The 23,466-nt window shown below is 45.9% G+C and overlaps 9 protein-coding genes across 9 annotated transcripts; 5 read left to right on the top strand and 4 right to left on the bottom strand.

Annotated features, from left to right (window-relative positions):
* CCR75_004120 (uncharacterized protein) lies at window positions 1-875 on the top strand. The gene is made up of 2 exons (XM_067962210.1): window positions 1-239; window positions 340-875. Exons 1-2 carry the CDS (start codon window positions 152-154, stop codon window positions 765-767), a joined length of 516 nt encoding a protein of 171 aa, XP_067817809.1. The 5' UTR covers window positions 1-151; the 3' UTR covers window positions 768-875.
* A 139-nt stretch (window positions 876-1,014) lies between these two features.
* Window positions 1,015-1,708, bottom strand: CCR75_004119 (uncharacterized protein; the record flags this gene model as incomplete). Its single annotated transcript, XM_067962209.1, has 3 exons — window positions 1,015-1,461; window positions 1,551-1,619; window positions 1,700-1,708. 3 exons carry the CDS (start codon window positions 1,706-1,708, stop codon window positions 1,015-1,017), a joined length of 525 nt encoding a protein of 174 aa, XP_067817803.1.
* Window positions 1,709-1,901: 193 nt separating this feature from the next.
* On the top strand, window positions 1,902-2,479 carry CCR75_004118 (uncharacterized protein). The gene is made up of 2 exons (XM_067962208.1): window positions 1,902-2,220; window positions 2,283-2,479. The coding sequence occupies exons 1-2, from the start codon at window positions 1,955-1,957 to the stop codon at window positions 2,422-2,424; spliced, it is 408 nt and encodes a 135-aa protein (XP_067817804.1). The 5' UTR covers window positions 1,902-1,954; the 3' UTR covers window positions 2,425-2,479.
* Window positions 2,461-4,707, bottom strand: CCR75_004117 (uncharacterized protein; the record flags this gene model as incomplete). Its single annotated transcript, XM_067962207.1, has 11 exons — window positions 2,461-2,805; window positions 2,865-3,232; window positions 3,313-3,381; window positions 3,451-3,733; window positions 3,797-3,885; window positions 3,939-3,990; window positions 4,050-4,128; window positions 4,187-4,256; window positions 4,326-4,445; window positions 4,548-4,586; window positions 4,675-4,707. The coding sequence occupies 11 exons, from the start codon at window positions 4,705-4,707 to the stop codon at window positions 2,505-2,507; spliced, it is 1,503 nt and encodes a 500-aa protein (XP_067817797.1). The 3' UTR covers window positions 2,461-2,504.
* Window positions 4,708-4,857: 150 nt separating this feature from the next.
* CCR75_004116 (uncharacterized protein) lies at window positions 4,858-6,569 on the top strand (the record flags this gene model as incomplete). The annotated part of the gene is made up of 6 exons (XM_067962206.1): window positions 4,858-4,911; window positions 4,983-5,232; window positions 5,295-5,471; window positions 5,535-5,821; window positions 5,892-6,449; window positions 6,516-6,569. 6 exons carry the CDS (start codon window positions 4,858-4,860, stop codon window positions 6,567-6,569), a joined length of 1,380 nt encoding a protein of 459 aa, XP_067817798.1.
* Window positions 6,570-6,722: 153 nt separating this feature from the next.
* Window positions 6,723-8,235, bottom strand: CCR75_004115 (uncharacterized protein; the record flags this gene model as incomplete). The annotated part of the gene is made up of 4 exons (XM_067962205.1): window positions 6,723-7,380; window positions 7,453-7,984; window positions 8,041-8,091; window positions 8,190-8,235. 4 exons carry the CDS (start codon window positions 8,233-8,235, stop codon window positions 6,723-6,725), a joined length of 1,287 nt encoding a protein of 428 aa, XP_067817795.1.
* A 2,680-nt stretch (window positions 8,236-10,915) lies between these two features.
* On the top strand, window positions 10,916-12,232 carry CCR75_004114 (uncharacterized protein; the record flags this gene model as incomplete). Its single annotated transcript, XM_067962204.1, has 1 exon — window positions 10,916-12,232. The coding sequence occupies one exon, from the start codon at window positions 10,916-10,918 to the stop codon at window positions 12,230-12,232; it is 1,317 nt and encodes a 438-aa protein (XP_067817796.1).
* Window positions 12,233-12,506: 274 nt separating this feature from the next.
* CCR75_004113 (uncharacterized protein) lies at window positions 12,507-12,854 on the top strand (the record flags this gene model as incomplete). The annotated part of the gene is made up of 1 exon (XM_067962203.1): window positions 12,507-12,854. One exon carries the CDS (start codon window positions 12,507-12,509, stop codon window positions 12,852-12,854), a length of 348 nt encoding a protein of 115 aa, XP_067817801.1.
* A 167-nt stretch (window positions 12,855-13,021) lies between these two features.
* Window positions 13,022-17,605, bottom strand: CCR75_004112 (uncharacterized protein; the record flags this gene model as incomplete). The annotated part of the gene is made up of 3 exons (XM_067962202.1): window positions 13,022-15,821; window positions 15,900-17,457; window positions 17,572-17,605. The coding sequence occupies 3 exons, from the start codon at window positions 17,603-17,605 to the stop codon at window positions 13,022-13,024; spliced, it is 4,392 nt and encodes a 1,463-aa protein (XP_067817802.1).
* Between the last annotated feature and the right edge of the window lie 5,861 nt (window positions 17,606-23,466).

The following is a 23,466-nucleotide window of genomic DNA, read 5'->3' as shown; positions in this document are numbered from 1 at the left end:
GCGGTCTTGGCGACTTGGAGGTGTCAAAGTCACCTTTTCTGCGACCGCGTGTAATAACTGAATGCATGTATGTCATTTAACTAAGTATCGGTGTTGTGCCCGTTGCCAGTGTCACCCCAAATAAAGACAAGCTGACTACCTCAAGAAAATTATGCTGGCTCAACTTGTAGCAGACGTGTGCCCATCTTCGGCCTCATTCTTTGGCTTTATGGGAGTCGCTTCAGCTCTTGTCTTTGCTAGTACGTTCAGCATCCGTTGCAGCTTGACCTTTTGGGAAAGCTTAGGTCTGATATGCCAGTGTTACAATCTGCCACTAATTTGTTTCCGATACGATTACAGACCTTGGAGCAGCTTACGGCACAGCCAAGTCGGGCGTAGGCATTGCCTCAATGGGTGTGATGCGGCCTGAGCTAGCAATGCGTAATATCATTCCGGTTGTCATGGCTGGTGTGCTCGGTATCTACGGTCTAATCGTGGCGGTGATTATTCAGGGCTCAATTGAGCCTCCAAACGGCAATTTCCCAAAGTACGGTTCTTACTCAGGCTTCGCGCACTTGGCTGCAGGCTTGTGTTGTGGTCTTAGCGGACTAGCCGCCGGTATGGCGATTGGTGTGGTTGGCGACGCAGGCGTGCGGGCTGTAGGACAACAAGAAAAGCTGTTTGTGAACATGATCTTGATCCTGATTTTCGCAGAAGCTTTAGGCCTGTACGGTTTGATCGTGGCATTGATTCTGTCTCAAAAGAAGAGCGACTGCCCCTCGGAATAAGCAGTGTGGATTCGTCTAGAGGTTGCGGCACAAGGTGCGATTTAGTCACGAGAGCATTTCGATGAGACCTAAAATTCTATAAAATCGAAAAATTCTTTATCAGCTTAACTATTGTGTCAATTTTTAAACTTATAAAGTAAAAGTCATTCAATTATAATGTAAGAATTCAACTTTCAATTTTGATTGGGATTGACCAAATACCACAAGTTCACGTAACGCCCGTAAGCGTCTTATAGCTTCCTGACAATTATGATGGGCAGTCGCTCTTCTTCTGAGACAGAATCAATGCCACGATCAAACCGTACAGGCCTAAAGCTTCTGCGAAAATCAGGATCAAGATCATGTTCACAAACAGCTTTTCTTGTTGTCCTACAGCTCGCACGCCTGCGTCGCCAACCACACCAATCGCCATACCAGCGGCAAGTCCACTAAGACCACAACACAAGCCCGCAGCCAAGTGCGCAAAACCCGAGTATGAACCGTACTTTGGAGAATTGCCGTTTGGAGGCTCAATTGAGCCCTGAATAATCACCGCCACGATTAGACCGTAGATACCGAGCACACCAGCCATGACAACCGGAATGATATTTCGCATCGCTAGCTCAGGCCGCATCACACCCATCGAGGCAATGCCTACGCCCGACTTGGCTGTACCGTAAGCAGCTCCAAGGTCTGTAATCGTACCAGCAAATCGCTACAATTAATTAACTAATTTTATCACTGTATCCAAGTTTCAGTGAAGCTGCAGCTGCAATACAGATAAGCCGAGCTGGAAAAACGTACTCGCGAAGACGAGGGCAGAAGCAACGCCCATAAAGCCGAAGAATGAGGCCGACGACGGGCATACGTCTGCTACAAGTTGGGTAAGCATACTTCAACCGATAGTTTGGCCAAACAACTGCTGGAAAAGGTCTTCCACTTTTATTATTCACCTGCAACATGCTAGATTGGATACAAAACTATACCTTCTTTTCTTTAAAGAGCGAAAACGCGAAGTGAAAGCGAATCTAGAACCTCCATTCGAGCAACAGTTGCATGTCGTTTTAATGTCGCTTTAAAAAGCATCGCACAGATGTTACTAGATAAAAATTGCTGCCGAAATTTAGTATCTTCAAATTTCGCGATGAAAAGTGTCTTGTTTGAACCAGTACTCTAAAGTATAAATCCGATTTTTTTCACCGCAGAACATGGCGGAGGAATACCGACAGCGGTTGGACAACAATGTAGAGAAGTTAGTTGAAAATTTTAAGGGCCTGATAAAGAATTCCAAGATTCGTGATTCTGCAAACAATACGCGCGAGTCATTTCAGAGCTCCATTTATGCCACGACGTTAGTTCAGGCCAGCGAGTCACTACTCAAACTTGTTTCTGAGATGAAGTTATCACTGGCGCTTGGTGACTTTGAAGGCATGAGCCAGAACGTCGACTCCACGTCCGATGAATTGATCAAACGGTTAGACTGAATGCTAGTGCAGTTTAAGTTTAACTGGTAATTGACAGTAATGTCAACTACAGGTGCGACGACGTGGACGCGCACATCTCGCACTTAAGCTCAGACATCTCATCAGCATTGTTTGAGCTCGAGAATCACTATTACCAGTCCAAGTGGCGACTTACGCCTACAAGAGACAGCGAAGAGACATCGATAGAGAATTGATGCGTTTTGTATGAAGAGTCACCAAAAAAAATACACGCAGGATTGTTAAGTAGCATGTTATTTGGTCTCCTGCAATTTGCTTAAACTACAATGCCACTAGCGGTATCATCGTCATCATCTTCTTCGTCGTCGTCATCCTCAGCATCGGCATCGTCCACATCATCAAACGAAGATGCCGCACTTGACGTAACTCGAGGAGCAAGAAGCATTGAAGTTCGTGAAATGGCAGAGGAATTGACCTGACTTGGCGTGTTTAAAGCTGCGGAGGTTGCTACAGCCATGTTACCGGCCAGTGTCGTATGCATGCCATTTAAAGCATTTTCTTTCATCCGCCACTCGTTCATTCGCCGCTGATTTTCCATCTCTGTCATTGGGATGTAGCTACAAAAGATTTTAATCAATACGCAACACGCGAGAATCCAGTGGTGAATACTTTAAACCTTGCTCGTTCCTTCTCAGAAAGCTTCTGCCACATATCACCGAGAACTTTTGACGCATCCTTAGCGCTGGTAGAGGGGTGGTCCGCCATTATCTTCTTTCGATTTTGCCTGCAAAACATGAGAAACGTATTGACTGGTTTAGGGGGACGGTTTGGCTTTGCTATGATAGGCAGTGATGGCGTCAAGTGGATCGTAGGGCGTGACAGCGGGCGCATTCGCTTGAAGTCTTCGCGCTCGAATTGCGGTATATCGTCCGCCAAAATGTACTTAACCGAGGGACCCCACGCTTCAGCATCAAGGCGATCGCGAAGCGCTGCGGTGACAGACGGCAGCCTTGTGATTCGATCTTTTAATCCTTCTCGGATAAGCTGTCCTCAGCATGTATTTTTAGCATGTTTTTCATGTCAGCATCTCAAGCATGCGATAGCATCACACTATCATCGCTTACCCTCGAGTAATCATAAAGTTGCTCGCGGATGGACAATGCCACTTGGGCTTCAAATTCGCCACTTAACCCCTGTCAAAGACCGCAGTCATAGTCTATATTAGTAGGCGCTTAATAATAACATCATTGCAGCAGACTCACCAAGTCTTCGCATACGACCTGGGCGAAACACTCTGGAGAATTATTTGGGTCGTTTAGATCCCACTCGAAACGATCGATGTAAATCGCATCGTTTAGTCGAAGATTTATAAAGATTGGATGTAAACTTTCGCGTGTTACAGCTTCATGCCATGGAAGAGCCTTCTGTGCCTTTTGAACCTGCTCTCGTAACGATGTTGCGATACGCTCGTAGAAGCAGTTTGGAAGGTCCAAATCTCGAACAAGCGCAGCCGCGAACGTCTCATAAGTAAAGTCTTTCTCGTATCTATGGTTGAAGACTGTGTCAATATATTAAGCCTGAAAATAGAAATTTAAAGATTTCACCGACAGATTCCATGAGAAAGAGTCGATGTATCGGTATCCCTCAACGTCAATATCGAGTCGGATGGGAATCAGTAATGTCGCGCTCGTTGGAAACTACAACCTTACAATAATGTTATCAGTGTGGCTGAAAGACAAAAAATGCCCACCTTTGGGTAATTGTACAGCGTTCGCTGGGCTAGAATCATGCTCTCTTTCCTGCTAGAGCAACATAAAGAATTAAATAAGCTACTAACATGTCAACTCAACTTCTTTCATACCTCCTGACTGCTTGCAGAGGATCACTCATATCTTCCAACCTCCCTTTTAGCTTTGGGGAGCTCGTCGTCGATGTAAATACTTTACATATAGCAAAGTACATTAGTTCTCGATCACACGAATCTAGTCGTCACCCTACGCATCATGCCCTTATCCATCGGCTTTCCACCGCGGCGGCGAATTAACCAAGCCTCCATCAATCCATTTATCTGTCTCAAGAATCGTTTTTATTAATTTAACAAAAATATTGCCCTACTGAATAAAGCTCTGCCACTTACTCGGCCAATATTGCCCTTGTATCTGCCCAACATCCATTGCGACAACATACTAGCGTTCACGCCGCACTCCTTTGACACGTCCACTTGGCGCAGCCCCAGCCGATTTCGAAGTGCCTCTACCTGGCGACAAAAAAGTTTAGAATATATCATGAAAGCATCAAGAGAGTTATGACTACAGATTCGAACGTTGGGTGACATGAACGTGGATTAAAATTGTACTACCTCCTGCGAAAGCACGGAGCGCTCGATCTCAGCATTATCCTGTGGGCAGAAAACACCACAGATGAATTGCAAAAGTTGTAGGCATTTAGTTGAAATTTTTTAAGGAATGCCTCCGCTACTAACACACCGGCTGGATGTGTGCGAACTCTCGCCCGGCCATTATTGACAAATTTTCGCTGCAATTGTTTTTTTATGTGTAACTTACACTGTTTTCGTTTAGACGAATTCGGAATTTTACTGCGCGCCTGCCAGTAAAATTCCGAATAGAAGACCTGGCTTCTATTTTACAAATTTACCCTTAAAAATACCAATGGCAACTCTTGGTGCGATGGCGGAAGCTGCAAGCAGGCGGCTGGTGCTGGAGGTGCGCGAGATAAGACACCTTCTTCTATCTAACATAATATTGATCGCTTCTTTACTGCAACTTTGTTGCAGCGCATTGAGTATGTCCGCGAGCAGCTAACGAAACTACAGGACCGGGTAGACCGCTTCGATGCTGTGGCAGATGCGCTGACGGAATTGCCCAATGAAATATCACACAAGGTGATGGTGCCATTAGGCAAGCGTGCAATGATTCCTGGCAAGATTGTGCACTCGAATGAGGTGCTGGCGAATCTTGGAGACGAATACTTTTCATGGCGCTCGGCAACCCAAGCGCTTGATATTATTAAGCGCAAGAAGGAAGGTATGTTCCTCTAGGTGCACCATACCAGTTAAAGAAATGTTTTCGTTTAATTAGCTTTAAAGCTTTACTTAAGCAGATACAAACAGAGGAGAATAATTTACAGGAGCTTAATTCGAAGAAGACAGACGTGGACAGCGTCGCGCAACTACAGAAAATGTTTGAGGACGAAAATATTGTTAAGATTCAGGAGACCGAAGAGGAAAGTCAGCTTGGCTCGATTCCAATTGCTTTGGATGAAGGTAAGTAAGAGATAAGAGAATACTGGTTAGGCAAATGGTGATCAGAATTGATGGTGCATGCAGACATCAAGGAATATTTTGAGCTGGAAGAAGAAGAGCGACTGAAACAAGACAGGAAACAGGCAGCCTGGAATTGGGACGGTATGATGAAGCGTATGGAAGACTTAGAAAAGCTTGAAGCTGCTGGTGCCAGACTAAATGAAGAGGACAATGCAGTAAAAGAGATTAAGTCGGTAGAAGCTCAGATAGCTGCTCTCAAGGCTAACGGCAATAACGCATTTGCCAAACGACGATTTAAGGAAGCCGTCCAGTATTATTCACAAGCTATCGAGCTGAACTCCACGTCTCATGTGCGTTAAGTTAATTGTGCGCTTTCCAACTTAAGGAATTGGCTTATTTGCTAATCGTTAATGCTCGCAGATTTTGTATGGCAACCGCGCTGCAGCGTATCATCGTCTGAAAAACTACAAGCTGGCCTTAGAAGATTCCGACGTAGCTATTTCACTGCACGAGCCATGGGTGAAAGGACACTACCGGAAGGCGTGCGCTCTTGCTGCATTGGAAAAGTATAAAGAAGCTGCTGAAGCATTTGAACGGGCCAAAGAATTGTCTCCGTCGGACAAAAATCTCGAAGAAAAGGCAAAGCAAATGCGCGACAAGGCGAATGATAAGGCAAATAGGACGTATGCCGAGAGTCAAGAAATAAAGAGACAGCTGTCTTCGGAGCCGCCAAAAGCGGAGAATGCGCCATCAATGGAACCCACTTTTTCAGCAAATTCATCAACTTCGGGGGTCCCGGTCCCGGCTACCTCTGCGTCGACAGCATTTTCTGGAAGCATCATGGAGCATGAAAGCTACGAGGCATTAGAAACCGTGCCTGTACCCGTTACCACCCCTTTTTCAAACACGCGGACGTCACGTTTTCAGGTTAGCAACCATTCTGGGCAAATTGTTACTTTGGAACCCGTTGGCGAAGCTGTGAGTACTCAATAATATGTATGCATTAGTTCATGGCTCCATGTTTACTAATTTTCGTTTCTACAGCAACCCGTGAAACGAGTCTCGCGTTTTAAGGCTGCGAGAGCACGTCGAGACTAAATTTTGATGCTTATTGCGTCTGGACTCATGTCTTTTGGATCAATGTTTCAGTATACGAAACATGATGCCTCAATATTATGTCTAGGCATTTAATAGAAATACCCGCAGAGGCTGTAGTCTTTTATATTACGTGGACCCAACAGATTTCATCTTCTACCAGTCGCCAGTCATGGCAGCGTCGCTCTCTCGGAGGTCGCGCTCTTTTCGTTTAGTAGCTGCAGCTAATGGTTTGAGAAAGGATGACTCAAAAAAATGAACATACTTCTTTAGGCTGGTTGCAGATTTATCTGAGTTGAGTTCCTCATGCAATTGGCTTAATGTGGGCACTGCAAATGGATCAAACGACTCCATCAAAGAACTGTCGATGGGTACGCATACGCGGCCCGTCTTTGGGTGAACAGCAAATGGGCTCTTTAACAAGTGATTCCGCTGCTTGGATACGTTAGCATCTAGGCGCGGGTAAAGATACGCAAGCACAATCTCCTGAAGACACGTGCGGAGCTCAGCTGCGACAAAGCGCTTGTTAGCGTCACTATTCGGCGCAGAACGCTTGATGTTGCTGCCACCGCGTATCGAAGAGGCATTTCTTACAACCTGTTTCTCAACGGCATTCCTAAGTTCATGCCACTTTTCTGCTGGGCTTGATGTGCAACTCGTGGCGCTCCAACGACGCGTTAAATTAGCAATAATATCCTCGTCAGGCACCATGGCCAGCAAAGTCGTCCACTGTTTTTCCGAGTTCATTATTCCTTGACCCTCGTCCGACAAGATAATATCCACAAACATTGGCTCCAGCTGACGGTAAGCACGACTATCAGCCAGTAGAGAAAAAGATCAGCAAAAGTTGCCACCGAATATAGTGATCTTATAAGAAATGACTCACTCAAGCGACGGGTGCAACGGCTCTCGTAGCTTAACTTTCCTAGCTACGTTTTCATTGCCTTCTACTAAGGACAGATATCCGACGACCGCCGCCCGAGCCTCGTTTTCAAGCTTACGAGCACTTTCGTCCGAGACCCAGCAATGAATACCACGACGTCCAGAATATATCCACAACAGATTTTCGAATCCAAAATCCTCACGCAGCGCATCATCGAGCACCTTGACAGCTGCAACCATGAATCGCCAGCAGCGGTGGCAAATGGCAGCTCCTTCGCAGCATGTCCGAATGTCGTCGTAGTCCGTAAGATCAATATCGAACACAAGCTCGCGCTGCTCGGGCTTAAAAACTGTAGAGCTGACCTTTCCTTTGTCAGCAGGAGAGACGGAAAAGATGGCGCCGATATCAATCTTGAAGGGCAGCGTTTTGATCATACTTGACTTGAGCTCCTCGGCATTGTGAAAGGCCTTGTATCGGATGTACGTGTCATTCTCTAAAGTGTACGAAAGCTCACGGCGGAAGAGCAACTCTTCGCCTACAGTTGATATAGTTAGATCAATGTAATCGTCTATTGCATTTGTAAGAACTTACCTCCGTCGTAGCCCAGCCACTGGGTCATCTGTTTGTACGGGAAGAGCCGATCTGGACAGCATCAGAAGAGCAGTAAAAGACAGTTGAATTTTGAACAGTGCACTACAATGTAATTTATATTGTCATATTAGAGACGTGATGGAACGCACCATAGTAGAGGTGCAAGAGCTCTGCGGAAAACTCCTCTTGCGGCATGGATCAGTTCAACTTCTCGAGGAGCTTGAGTGAAAAAGCTGGAGCAATAGTTTCTAATTGCATTTCTTAAGAAACCGAGTCAAAAAAAAAAAACCGGTACGGGTTGGTGGTCACAGTGACTGGCTGAGGGGCTTTTGCGTGGGGCGCCAATTCAACAGAATTCTCAAAACCGAAATTACTCCGTCGGAATCATGGGTAAGCCCCACAGCCTCTTCTCTGCTTTCTACTCCACCGTTGCATAGTCGGTTGTGGTGTTTCTCGCAAGGTAGAGATGCTGCTCTTTTGTACGCATGCGTCGATTTTCGGGTTTGAATTCTCTAATTCCCCGTCTCGTCCGATCTCCGGCTCTCTGCTGCATCCCTATTCGGGCAGCATTCGAGCCCGTGGTTCTCTACCTTGCAGTCGTTCCATGATGTTGATCCGACTTAGAGTATCGGTGAATTGCTTTAATTGCTTCTAACTAGTCACATGTGCTCAAATGAATAGGTATCTCTCGCGATTCGCGCCACAAACGCCGCGAAACTGGTGGTAAGCGCAAGCAGTTCCGCAAAAAAAGGAAATTTGAGCTTGGCCGTCAGCCTGCCCACACTAAACTCGGTGGCAAGCGTGTGCACACTGTGCGTGTCCGTGGTGGCCACCTTAAGTTCCGTGCGTTGCACTTAGAAACCGGCAACTTTTCGTGGGGCACGGAAGTTTGCGCTCGTAAGACGCGTATCCTTGACGTCGTATACAACGCTTCGAACAATGAACTTGTGCGTACCAAGACGCTTGTTAAAGGTGCTGTGGTGCTAGTCGACGCTACTCCGTTCCGTCAATGGTACGAAGCCCACTATGGCGTCAAGATTGGTGTCAAGAAGAATGCCGTGCCGCAAGAAGAGGAACCTGTTAAGAAGTCGGACCACGTTCTTCGCAAGCTGGCCAGTCGTCAGCGCACTCGCGATCTTGATTCCAAAATCGACGAACAAGTCGCTTCCGGCCGTCTGCTTGCTGTTATCTCGTCTCGCCCTGGACAGTCTGGCCGCGCTGATGGTTATATTCTAGAGGGTAAGGAGCTTGAGTTCTACCAGCGTAAGCTTGCGACCAAGAAATCAAAGAAGTAAATCCCATTGAATAGTCACCTAATGAACAATCGGAGTTGATTTCATTTATATTTAAAAACTTGTTGGTCGAATGCTTACAGAATAAACATTTTTTTTTAAATTCAAAAAGTTAGTAAGTCGGTTGATTTGTTTGCCAACCGATATAGATGGGGCGTTCTCAAGTTGAATTTCGCGCGACGCACGGTCGTGGTCGTGGAAGAGGGAGGGATGACACAACAGGAGAGCACCGCAAAGGTCACGGAGGTGGTCAATCAAGTCACTCGCGAAATTTAGGCTCCAACGCCTACCGCTTCGAGGAGCACGAGGATAAAGACAACAATAACGATGCTGGTCAAGAAATTAGTGCTGATCGTACGCAATTCTTCGCAACCGAGCAAATTCACCGGAAAAAAATGGGGGTTGCACCAGGTGAATACTTTCAGAGTCGTACAATGAAGGAGTGGGAGGAGACGGACGAAATTGGGGATGGCTACGGAGGTGTTATCGCAGTGCTAGTAGGGAAAACTGATCTTGCATACTTTCTTTAAGGTTTGACACCAAGTGATCCTTTGCAGGACTTCAATTGGATTGCTTCACAACTAGAGCTCGTTGCACCCGCGATTCGATACCGCTTGGACCCCAAATATTGCGCAAGTCCCTCATATTGTCTACTAGTTTAACGTCGTGCCTGACGTTGTTCTATATTTGGCAGATTGATTTACCGTATGAGTCATCAAACGCTACTGACAAGGAGGCTGCCAAAGAAGTTGCTGGAGACATTGCAATTGCTGCAGAAGCACTGACGCTAGCTGACTCAAAAGAAGATAGAGACTTAGACTGTTTGCTTAAGCTTAGCCAGCCGACTCCCAGCGGAGCCAATTTAACACCTGCATTACCAATCCTGGACACACCTGTATCTAATGATACTACTATAACTGGGACAGAGCAGCTGGAGGATTGGCTGGATGATGTCCTTGACTCTTAGTTATATTTAATCTAGAATGCTACTTGCCACTACAGGAATCCCAAAATTTGTGATGTTAAACCCATGTTTCACTCCTCAGTATTAATCGCACATTTAATATATTAATCTAACTACAACTACGACTCAATGCTCACCGCCGACAATTTTTATTTATCTTTTCCTACGACTTCTGCAAAAGTAATGGCCTCCGAAACGTGAGCTTGTGTCTATACGTGTAAACTCTATAGGCTTTCGCACCCTACATTTCGGCTATCCCCAGCCGCACTTGCTGCATTCCTAGATGATGTTGTGCAAATATTCATATTTGCTAGTTGAGCATATATTACAGAACGTTAAATTTAGTATATCCGATAATTCTTTGTGGAAAGGTTATCGCTCAACGGATAAAAGGTACTCCGGGGATAAGGGGGAACGCGCCGCAAATTCTTTACAAATGTCAACTTAATCTAAGCAAGATAAAGTTTCGCGTTCGACATACCTCTCAAATGAAATAGATCTATCATAACATCCACAAATAGAAGACCGTGCTGCATTCGAGATCATAAGCTTTTAATAAGAGGCCGTCGGACACGTTACTTACCTGAACACAGGATCTCCCTTCTCCTTTTAAATCAACATGACTGCCGGCGAGTGCCAGACGAGCAACACGAAACAGTACGACAACGAGGGGGACGACCTGTTAGCTGGACCCGAGACGGTACTGGATGAGGGTGATATTGCCCTTTTAAAAACGTACGGACTGGGTCCATATTCGCGCGTAATCAAACAGGTTGAAGACGACATTAAGAAGGCACAGAAAGCCGTGAACGACCTAATTGGTATCAAGGAGAGCGACACAGGATTGAGTTTACCGAGTCAATGGGATCTTGTTAGTGATAAACAAATGATGCAGGAGGAGCAGCCACTACAAGTGGCGCGTTGCACCAAAATTATTAATGCTGGTGAGGAGGACGCCAAGTACATGATTAACGTCAAACAGATTGCTAAATTTGTCGTGGGACTTGGTGAGAAAGTCGCACCCACCGACATTGAGGAAGGGATGCGCGTGGGTGTGGACCGCACAAAGTACGCGATTCAGATCCCATTACCACCTAAGATCGACCCGACGGTGTCGCTTATGACGGTCGAAGACAAGCCCGACGTCACGTACGATGACGTTGGAGGGGCAAAAGATGCATTAGAGAAGCTTCGAGAGGTCGTGGAGCTTCCACTTCTTCATCCCGAAAGGTTTGTAAATTTGGGTATTGATCCGCCTAAAGGTGTGCTGCTCTACGGACCTCCTGGCACGGGCAAGACCCTCTCAGCCCGTGCAGTGGCCAACCGCACGGATGCCTGTTTCATCCGTGTCATTGGTAGTGAATTAGTGCAAAAGTATGTAGGAGAGGGTGCACGGATGGTACGAGAGCTCTTCACGATGGCCAGATCCAAGAAAGCGTGTATTGTTTTCTTTGATGAAATCGACGCGATCGGTGGAGCTCGAAGCAGCTCCGAGGAAGGAGGAACGGATAACGAAGTCCAGCGTACAATGCTGCAGATTGTGACGGAGCTTGATGGCTTTGACCCTCGTGGTAACATTAAAGTCCTCATGGCTACCAACCGACCTGATACTCTTGATCCAGCGCTCATGCGTCCCGGTCGATTGGACCGTAAGGTTGAATTTAATCTGCCGGAGCTAGAAGGACGTACTCAGATTCTTAAAATTCATGCCAAGAGTATGAATTGCGACCGCGGCATTCGTTTCGAGCTCGTGAGTCGGCTCTGCCCCAATACAACTGGTGCTGAGCTCCGTAGTGTCTGCACTGAGGCTGGCATGTTTGCAATTCGCGCGCGCCGCAAATCTGTGAGTGAAAAGGACTTTCTCGAGTCGGTGAACAAGGTTATCAAGGGATACAAAAAGTTCTCGTCTACACCGAAATACATGGTTTACAACTAGATGGCATCGAAGTCGAGAGCTGTTGAAAGAACGCGGCGAAGCTGACAGATACACTTAATGCTGCCATGGAATTAAAAAATCTATTGACGAACTGATGTAATAGATTGCTCCCTTTTTCGTAACTCGTTTAATATTAAGCTAATTCGCGCTCCTCATATTTTTGTGTCGGTAAAACGGAAACACCTTGTCTTCATTTTTTGATCGGTGCGCTAAATTACGATTTTCGAAAACTGAATTTCTCAAGGCTTTTTCTGTTATAATAAACGGGTTCAAAATGGCGTCGTCTCTTGCAAGACCAGCGCCGGCAAAGCTTAAGACACGCTCCGAGTTCTCTATCACGCTAGAAGTGAAAACTTCTAATGCTGGGCACTGGTATCGCTACGAGTATAAAGAATCAGGGTCCAAGAACGTTCAGTACGTGGATGCGGCGCCTGAGGCCTCTGAAGTGCTTCTGGACGACCTGAACCCAACCAGTTCGTACGAAGTGCGCGTCTATGAAGTGTATAAATGTGCAGACGGCAGGGAACAGGTGTCAGTGGCTAGTGAAATAGCCGTGGTGGATACTGAAGTGCCGAGCTGTAGACCGGGTTCAAGCCCAGGGTGCTTGTGTTATATTCAGTAAAATACAACTCATGTTTTAAATTATGGAGCTAACGATCCATAAGACCCGTCTTTATGAAAAACAATCCATCCTGGCTTCTTTTGTGTCGATTTAGACAAAGGTCGACAATACTATTGTCGTGCATATACATTCTCCATCAGACAAGGATAGTTAGTGCGTGTATTCTCTCATTGTAGCACCAACTCCCACTTCGTAACGCGCTTGTCTTTGGGTTCTGATGGTGACAGTTGCTTCCAAATTGCTTTTGTGTTCGCCTGCCATTTCCACCAGCTTACAAGTGCCTCAAGGCCGTTTTGCGACTCGTACGCGGACAGCAAGGCATCAAAAACGTCTGTTGCGACACCATTTTCAATCAGATGAGAGCAAGCCTCGCTTAACCATTGGATAGAAAGCACCTTCTTCGCAAACAGTGGTGTCCACAGGTCGCTCAGATTTACTGCAAGCTGAGGAATATCGACATGCAAGTCGTTAAAATCGTCCAATATAATTTCGAGACCAGCGGTAATGTCATCAGCTGAGATATTGCCAGCTGTGAAAAGCTGTAGCAGCAACTCGCTCACGATTCTGCGTACCGACTGCTTTACTTCAAGGCTAAAGATTAGCATAATGTGCACAAAGTGTCGCCAGCGATCCGGTACGGCTGTCAACTCCTCGATACACCGCACCAATTCGTCATAATCGTTTATCGATAGATACTCTTCCAATGTGCTGCGCATTTTTTCAGCAAAATCTTCGTCAAGATCGTCTTCACTGTCAATAAAATAGTTATCAATACCATGTTTACGAACATATTCTTCCACACCAATTTTATTCTTCATAGCAGTAGGCAAAACACTTTCTGGTGTAATCTCTTCATTGGTCAGCATTCGGATGACTGTTCTCTCGTCAGTCTCCATTTCCAGCACCGAAAGCACCTCCGCAAAAACCATTGAGGTGAGCTCGCACTCAATGCAATTCGACAAAGCATGTGAGAAAATCCACGATAGACCAAAACAGCCTGCAGAAACCAATCGGCCAAAGATAAGCGCCGAGTATTGGTGAATGAGCGGCAAATCAATCTTCATATCGACAAGAAATTCCATGACATTGACTAAGGCTGTCTGAATAGAGTTTGCATCCAGCGTGCCTCGCTCATATAGCCTAACAAGTAATTCCACCGCATGCTCGCGTTCATCGGCCTTGCCCTCCAGCGCTCTGTTTAAAATTTGTTCAGCAAACTCGACGTTATACGGCTTTCCGGGTAATTCCTGGATGCACGTGATAACTTCGTCGAGATCTAATATTGAAAGATATTCCTCAATTGTGCTTTTGATGCGAATTGACATTTGAGCTGGAGTTTTTTCAAGCGTTTCGTCGTGCTCGGGCTCCTCCTTTTTTGCAACAATGAGGTTAGTGCTTTGCTTTGCAAGCTGAGCACTCGAGATCCGTGCCTTCTGGCGGCGTCGTTGTACATCATCATGCTGAGCATTCTTTCCTTGTTGCTGAAGCTTGTATGCCTCCTTTCGCACCTCTTCCAATGTCTTTTGTTGCATTTCCTTTCGCCGAGGTTCCCACATATGATCTCTCGTTTCTAAAATATCCTTCATCAAAAACCGAGCTCGAGATGGCAGCTTTGTATCATTGGATAGCTCCACCATGCGCAAAATTATTATTTTCATAATGGTTTTCGTATTCGGCTGGTCAAATTTTTTCCCAACTGTTGCTAACATCTTGCAGAGTGCCTCTAAATCTTGTTCATCGGGAAAGCGGACTGCCTGAGCGTGGGCCTCTTGTCCATCTTCTCCTGTCATCAAGTCCAAGCCTAGCAAGTAGAAGATACATTCTTGAACTACAGCCTGTTTAATAAGGTCGACTTTGTACAGTTCACCTATAAAGCGAATATTACCCAGCATTTTTGCTTTTGCACGCATTGCACGAATTTCACGTCGCCGAGGGTCATTTTCTTCCTCCTCCTTCGCTTTGATAAATCCAGCATGCTTGTTTGTTTTCTCAAATTCGCTTTGACAACGAATAATAAGTAGTCGTTTGAACGTAGTTTGCTTGGCAGCCTCAAGCCTTGCAAGCTCAGCTGACAGGAATGGACCCCCAAAAGGTTCATCATCACCAATTTCATTGATCTTCCGCTTTGAATAAAAGTACGCTCCAATAGCCTTTTCACCCACGCCAATCAAACAATCCCCCTGACGACGGTAATGAACACCAGATATATATTGAAATTCGCAAATTTCAGTGGCTGTACTTTCAGAGGCATCTGCGTCATCGAAGCAGCTACGTGGGCTGTCGAAAGGACCTACGTATTCCGCAAACTTCGCCTTGTCAATTCCAGTCCAGTAAAAGGAGCCTTTTTCATCATTCAACACACTTAAAAAATTCCAAGTTTGCTTTATCGTCCGAATATAAAATTCCTTGCACAAATCAGCATACACATCTGCAAAGCTTGGCTCTTCCAGTGCTTTGTCCATAATGATTGAAACGATCGAACTCAAAAGAACATAATTGTCAATGCTGATCGCACAAAGCTCATTTGTCAGCTTGACAAACTTCTCTCTCGTAAGCTTGTTAAGCATGCTTTTTACATGACTCAGAGTCTTCTCAAGAGATGAAGTCTCCATCCCTTTTGTGGGCTTCCATCGATTTTCAGATATTTTCAAAGGCTCTATTGGACCATCGTAGAGCGGTGGCGGTGGAGTTCGACCATAGCCACCGCGGCCACCACTTCCACGACCTCCTCGACTAATTCCACGACCACCTTGCTTATCTCGTCTTGCATCTCGTGTGTCAACTCCACGACCACTTGACCTATCGCCCCTTCTTAAGGTGCTGCCAATCGATTTCCTAATTCCAATTCCTACTTTAAGTTTTCCTGTAGACCGTTTCGCTGCAAAGATCGCATCTCGAACTTGAATGACCTCCACAATTTTCATGTTGATTAAGTCTGGTGGCTTAGGAGCCGCGAATATCATAAGCCTACTCACAGCATAGTAGAACAGCATAAAAGCTCGTAAGCATTAGAATGCAGCGCAAAGCAAATTATCGCTGGCATACCTCCTTAGCTCTGTAACTGAATATTGCAACTTTCTGGCGCGTGATACAGACTTTTGAGATGACGTAAGCTTCGCTGACAGTGTCTGCATTTGTCTAGTGTCATTCGACGCTGGCTTCAGTATAGCCTGAGGTGTTGAATTAATTGATGCTGTCTGGGATTTTCCTGATACATGCTCTCTTAGCGAAGACTTGAATGGAACAGCACGTCGTGCGGTCTCCCGCTCTGCGTCCTCATTTTCGCGCTTACTAAAAAAATCGCGGGTTCGAGCATCCTTTACGGTCTCAATTTTGAGTTTATTCTTGGCACCAATTGGACTATGATGCCGGACTTCATTCTCCAGTGAATCTATTGGGACCTTCATCATTTGAGCCACGCTGCCACCACGTGCCATTATTCGTGCTTCCATCCGTTCCTTGAAGATGCCTGCACGACGCCTACGCTCAATATCATCAATTTCAGTAAAAGTAGGCGTCTTGGCTATTATGCCAGCAATTCCTTGAGTAGCATTATTCTCTGACTTTGGGGCAGATGAATGTATAGCAGAAGCATTAACACTCCGTCCCTCATTACCGGATGATCCAGCCAAATGCGCACGGATTCCAGTTCCCGATTCAATGTTAGCCAAATTCGAGCTACTTTTACGAATTAAAGCATCTACCCCATCCAGAGATAATCGCCGGGACGAATCTTGCGATAGTTGGTTATATGAGCGACCAATTGATTCAGATGCAGGACGACCCTTTTGAGAGCGATCTTCCCTTGTGTTGCTCTTTAAAGAGTCTTTCAATGACGAATTTAACGGCACTGGATTGGCAGGATGCTTCTGCAGCAACTGTGGTCGCTCGTTTAAGCTTATCCAGCGTTCGTCGTTGTAGCGCTCGCTACGGAAGCTAGTATCACTGCGGTCGGATCGCAGTGACGACCCACTATCCGTACTGCTTTTCCTATGCAGCCTGTTATTCGTTCCTGATTGATTCTTAAAGTGGTTTGATTTCAGCTCGTCTCCAGGCCACTGCCTTGGCTCTCGACTGTTCGAACGACGTGGATGGTCTCGACTATGAGGAAGCTGCACATCTTTTCTTTGATTCAAAGCTCTCGGTGGCTCTTGATTATTTGAGTGACGAAGCTTATATTTCGTCACTTTTCGTCCAGATTGACCATCGTTCTCTAGCCTGGATGTCGATTCTCGTTCATTTTTTGCATGTGCAGTGGATTGTAACAAACTGCTAACAAACTTCTTGGTCGTTTTCTTTTGTGGTGACGGCGAGGACAACGAGATTATCCGTCGCTCTTTAGTCTGAAAATCCTTTCGCTCACTAGTTTTGCTCGTCTTGGCGTTTTCAAGCGAACTTCTTAGCGAGGAACGATACGGGGCAGGTGGGGCCGCGTCATTAGCCGCGTCGTCGACGACAAGCACCGAGCGATAGCTGCTCTTGTCATCCTGATTCGCTTTAGAGCTTGACGTATTCATTACATCGGTCTTAGGTGTCTGTACACGACGGTACGTGCCTCGCCCGCCACTTCCTCTCCGTCTTGAGCTGTCGCCTCGACCCCCACCTAAGTTTCATTCGTTGGTTTACAAGTCAGATACGATTACAAAATGACGTCAAATTGACACCAATTCGTCTCATACGGCAACGATGGTGGGTTTGTAAGAAGGGGGTACAGTACCTCCGCGTTGGCTGGCACTCGGCTGTCCATCCATGAAATAATGATACTGCCTGCTATTGTTTTTAATTTCTCGTATCAGAATAATGGGGATATGGCTCCCCTGAAACCATGTGGCGTAACTGCACGGTATTGATTTACCGGTATTCATCTCTTGTTGTTTTTCATGTTGTTTAGCAAAGAAAAGTTCTCTCGATAGTAATTAAAGCAAAAGCTCTATTTTTTGAAAACTTCGTCACTAATCGACCGCTTTGACCAGTCAATCATTGTTTCATCCTCAGCCACTCCGTCGACGTTGCGCATTTCTTACCTTCGACAAGCTGCAAGTTTTTGTAGACCAAATCGGACTATGCAATCGTCGACTGCTGCTTCGTTGGCGCAGAAGCTGCAGAATAAGGTCGCCCCGCCTGGTCACAAAATTATTCGCGAGGGCAACGGCGTCTTGGTGTTTCCAGAGCAGAATCAGGTCTTTTATAATCCTGTGCAAGAGCTCAATCGTGACTTGAGCATCGCGATTATATCTGAGTATGCACGAATGCGTGCACGTGAGCAATTGATCAAGGAGGCGCGCAAAGCTGCCATCGCAGAGGGACAGGGTGCCGCCACCTTTGAGCCCAAGGACTTTTCGGACCAGGAGATTGAGTCGCAACTCTACGAAACGTCGAAAGATAAGGGTATTCGTATACTTGAGGCTTTAGCAGCCTCAGGCCTGCGCTCTATTCGCTACTTTCAGCAAATTCCAGGTGTCAAATCCATTTTGGTCAATGACATGGACTCTGCAGCTGTGGATAATATCCGGCGCAATATTGCGTTTAATGAGCTTCCTTTGGACCAAGTCGTGCCTAATGAAGCAGATGCGACAGATGTCATGTACAATCATAGGAAGCCAGCAGACCAATTCGATGTCATTGACCTGGATCCATACGGATCAGCTTCAATTTTCTTAGACAGTGCTGTACAGAGCATAACGAACGGTGGATTACTCTGTGTCACGTGCACGGATATGCCGGTTTTATCAGGCAAGCAGCCTGAGGTCTGCTTTTCACGATATAGAGCATTGCCTAATAAGTCGCATTATGTTCACGAGATGGCTCTGCGTATGGTACTCCAGACGATCGAGTCGTCGGCCAATCGCTATGCACGCCATATTGTGCCGATTGCGTCGTGTAGTATTGATTTTTACATTCGCGTATTCGTTCGCGTGTTTCGATCGCCGGTGAATGTGAAAAAAGCAATGACGAAGCTCTCGTATGTCTATCAGTGTGTTCAGTGCGAAAGTTTTCACTTGCAACCGCTTGGTGTGTCAAGTGGCAATACCTTTCATGCGTCTCGCGGTCCAATTGTTGGTATAGAGTGCGACCAGTGCAATGGGAAATACAAAATGGCGGGACCGATCTGGTCTGCACCTCTTCACAGTCTCGATGTTGTTCGAAGGATCCGAGACCGCGTGGAGACTAGTACCTCTGAATTTTCCACAAAAGCTCGCCTGCATGGACTGCTTACATCAATTGCTGAAGAGCTCGTAGACGCTCCGCTGCACTACACTCTTCCAGGCTTAAGCAAAGTCCTTCACTGTTCCAATCCCCGGATGTCTCAAATTCAAGGCGCCATCCGCCACGCTGGGTACGAAGTCTCCCAATTTCACAAGGTATCGGAAGCTATTAAAACCACTGCGCCAAACGATGTTATATGGGATATAATGCGCTGCTGGGTGAAAAAGCATCCGCTAAATAAGAAGCGTGATGGTGTGGAGACGCCAGGTAGCCGCATTCTTGCTAAGGAGCCTAAGTTTGAGGCTAGTTTTTCTTTTAAGCGCTCAGGACCTGATAACAAGCCCAAAGCATTGCGTTATCCTTTAAATCCAGAGCCTAACTGGGGTCCGAAAGCTCGTGCTGTCGGCAACAGAAGTGACGTCGCTGTTTCTATTGTGGAAAATGAGGGTAAGTCAAAGCAAATTAAGCCCGTGAATGATTGAGCTACTAACCATGCTTGTTTATTTAACCTTAATATCCATTGCTCAGGCAAGGAACAAGAGCGAGATCTAAAAAAGCCTAAAACTGAATAAGTTAAGCTTATACAAATTTGACGAAGAGCTTTTGCACATTATTAATGCAGATTGTAGGACACTCATGGCTTGAGGTCGCTAAAGAGTGACTGTCAATTTACAATGTTGGAGACAATAACTTGGCCTCTTGCAAGATAGCAGGTACGCTTACTCCTGGCCGCAAACCAGCGTAAAGACAAGGCTGCTGCTTTGTAAGTATTGCATTGCTATGACAGCAGAGAAAGTGTTTTTTTTTCCGATTGCTGCGATGCTTCAAGCGTATCTGATCTTCCTAAATTAGAGAATTTATAAATAAAAGGAATGTCTAGCTAGACCCACCAGGTTTTTGCTAAACTCGAGTTTGAGGTATTTGATCGGCTTAACATAGTCTCGTTTGTTGCAATTTAATTGGCCATTAGGAATTATATTGAAGGCGACGCCAGTGTGCCCTTTTTCTCTCAAACCAAAATCTACTACACATATACAACACACAAAATAAAAATTTGATAGGAACTATGGCTGTCTCTAATCTGGTAAATAATACTTGGCAAGCATTGGAACAAGATGAACAAGAGACACGTGCTGCAGTTTTGGAAGATGGTTTCCCTTAAGGTTGCAATAATCAGGAAGGTGATCACCGCACAAATGGTGAGGTAAGGGTAAAGGTTCTTTAATTTGAAAATGCCGGCAGCTTGTCAACATTTATATTCTCCTGCTTGATTCTGCCGCCGTCCTTTTTCTTGGCGCGGCAGTTCTTTTGAATGTGGCCCAACTCGCCGCATTTAAAACATCTCCGCGTCTATTGCGCTAGGACGACGGCTCGACATGCGCTGCGACGACTTCACACCCGACCGATCCGCTGCCGAGCTCTATCGAGGTTCAAAGTGTGTCAGCTCTTCTGCGTGTCGCAAGTAGTCGGTCCGTGTCGGATGGTTCTTGGCTCTCATGACATTCATAAGTTCTGGTGACGTGTGATGCACAATGTTGAGCACCAGCGAGTTTGCTCCGCCGCTGACTGCCACAAGGTATAAAAAAAGCTCTGCGACCTTTTGCGTCCTGCTTTTTCGCGAGCAACTTCACGACGGACCAGCTGTAATCGTCGTCTTGGACGTCTCTAGCAAGCGTTCCATCACGTGGTCTGGAGTAGCTTGTTGGTCCCAACGAGCGAGGTAATGACCGGGCAGGTCCAGCTTGACGTCTTCGCTCGAACGAAAACGTCTTCACCCGTACCATCAGTACGAAGTTCTTCCGGTTCCGAATCAAACCGGCAGCGTATAAGGCATTCGCCCGAGGCTGGTAGCCCCGAGTCTAAACCTGATAATTTCGGGACAAAGTCTCGTTCTCACAGACCAGACGCCTTACTTCATGCTTCAAGGATGAAATTTCTTTACGAGCTGTCGTCAGAGCATCTGACGTGTCCATTCGTTCGACAATTCCTCGACCGCAAATTGCGCACGTTCTTGCAACTATTTGCGACCAACATTGTCGAACGTCGACTGTAATGGGCCTCTCATTACATGTCTTAGTACTTACCATAGTACATAGCTCAAAGGTGCTGGGCACGCGAGATGAGACGGAGGGAAGCGGGACATGTCTCTACAGGGTAAGATATGGGAGCCAGGGCTAAAGGTAGTCAGTTGTGCTCTAGATGAAGTGATGACGCCGCATCGTCATTACTCATCTTCCTAGAAACCATCTGGCGACACTGCATCGTCGACATGAGAGTTTCAAGTTCAAGTTTAAAGCTTCCCAGTCGAAGTTCAAGATTACATTTAAATACAAAATGATGGTTCCTGCTTGGGAACAACACAGTGACGCGTCCAACGTGTCTCTACCGGTTGAAGTGAGTGGCGTGAGCCAATCACTTCGCAGGGAATTTTCCACGGGAGTTCAAGGTCCTATGGGTTGAACCTCAGTCTACCCAAGGTTTTATATATCAGCTCGTAGGTTTTATTCATGCATGCGTAGGTTTTACTTGTTAAATCTCTAGGAGCCCTTAGGGCTAATTAGCAGTAGCGACAGGAACCATAACAGCTTTTCAATTCAGTTGTCATTTTACCTCCAACCTCGCAAGTGCACTCCAATGTTTCCTCACCACGGTTCAGTCTCCTTTTTTAGTGAGCTGAATAAGGGACTTGGCCTAGTCCCATTACATCGACACCAAGACACGACGACGGAAATATATGATCAATGTCCTCCCGCCATTTCCGGAGGACGCGACATAGATCTTCGTGATAACTCGGGTTTGACGAGATAGGCGTACCCAATGTCTCCTCTTCTCTTACATCCATTGATGGCCTCATGTGGTGAGAAGCGTTTCCTAGTCGAAAGCTCCTTGAACTACGTGAAGTGAGGGGGGTTCGAACGAGATACCTCGTTCGTTGGCGAGAGTATCCAAAGCTGGGAATCTCGTTCCATTAATGATCTTTGTCCCATGTAGGACGACGAGGCCATCCTCTTCTTTAGAGTGTCATTGGAGAACGAGCGCTTCCGCGCTCGTAAAAGTATTGGGGTTCTCAATCCCTTCGCGCATCCCACAAGATATGTGCGTACTTTAATGAGGGTCCCTAAGGGAGAATGCTTCCTTAGGGCATGCCCTACACCCTTAAAACAGCATACACGAGTCCCTCCATGAAAGGCAAGGTATACCTGCCTCTCTAGACAAACGGTGCAGCTTGTAGATGCACTGACCACGGTCCGTTTAACAAGTCGTTTCCAAAAAGTATTTAGTTTGACAAGCCAGACTTCGCGGCCCAGGCTCTGCACATTCTGAACGAATGCATCGCAAGCTTGAACAACGGATTTTCATCTTTTGCACTTGCAGGTGTACCACGACAACGGAAAAGGCATCGAAGAAGAAGATAATTTCGCCCTATCAAGGAATGTGAAGTCTGGATGAGTCGAACTACGGAATTTGAAGCAGTCATTTGTCTTACCAGACAGCTTCTTAGGTTGCCCGTAGAGGGTACCCAGGGTTCTTTTTGGAAGCAAACCGCACGTATTGCGGTCCCTTCCCGTTGGTTGATGTTAATTTCCAAGCATACATTACGCTTGGAGTGATCTTAAGATCATTCCGACCCTGGTAATGCATGCTAGCACCACCATTAGCATACTTATCGAAGTGACCTTACGATCACTTCGTTCCTCGTGATGCATTTTGTCATCACCAGAGTTATCGTCGTCCTTGAGTCATCCCATGATGACTCCATGCCAAAAGGGTCTGACGAGTTTAATAACGTTTTCATTACTTCTTGGGTAGTCACGTCAGAACCCTTAAGCTTGACGGATGCGGACCCGGGCGAGCCGGAGGCCTTCACTGTGGTCACCGAGTCGGACGATGACGCCGACTCATACCAGTCACCTCCATTCGACGTAGGAATTGACAAACTCCAGAGCGGATACCTTGTTTAAATATATAGAAGCTTAAATACTCATAAATATAAGTTCTAGGAATGTCTAGAACACCCCAGACTTTTTGCCAAGCTCACCCCACCTGCCTCAATATTACCAAATCTGTTAATATTGGAATTATTTAGTCAAAATAATAAAAGATAATAGTGTTGTGCTTCTTTATATATAGTTCCTCTCATAGAATTAATACCTATTATTTCTCTCTTAGGAAATAACATTATTATTCCTCTCATAGGAAATAACATTATTATTCCTCTTTTAAGAAATAATATTCATAAATCCATTTTACAGGAAATAATATTTATGTAGCGGGAAACTCTGTTACATCACCCCTTAACTAACAGCCACTATAGTGACTACTATTGTGTGTTTCTGTAAATAGCCCTTGTTGCTTGCATTTCAATTCCAACTTTTTAATTGCCCATGGTATCGAATTCGTGTGC

This window comes from Bremia lactucae, linkage group LG11 (genome assembly GCF_004359215.1).
Source record: "Bremia lactucae strain SF5 linkage group LG11, whole genome shotgun sequence".
Taxonomy (NCBI): Eukaryota; Oomycota; class Peronosporomycetes; order Peronosporales; family Peronosporaceae; genus Bremia; species Bremia lactucae.
This window is presented reverse-complemented; position numbering and strand designations above follow the sequence as displayed.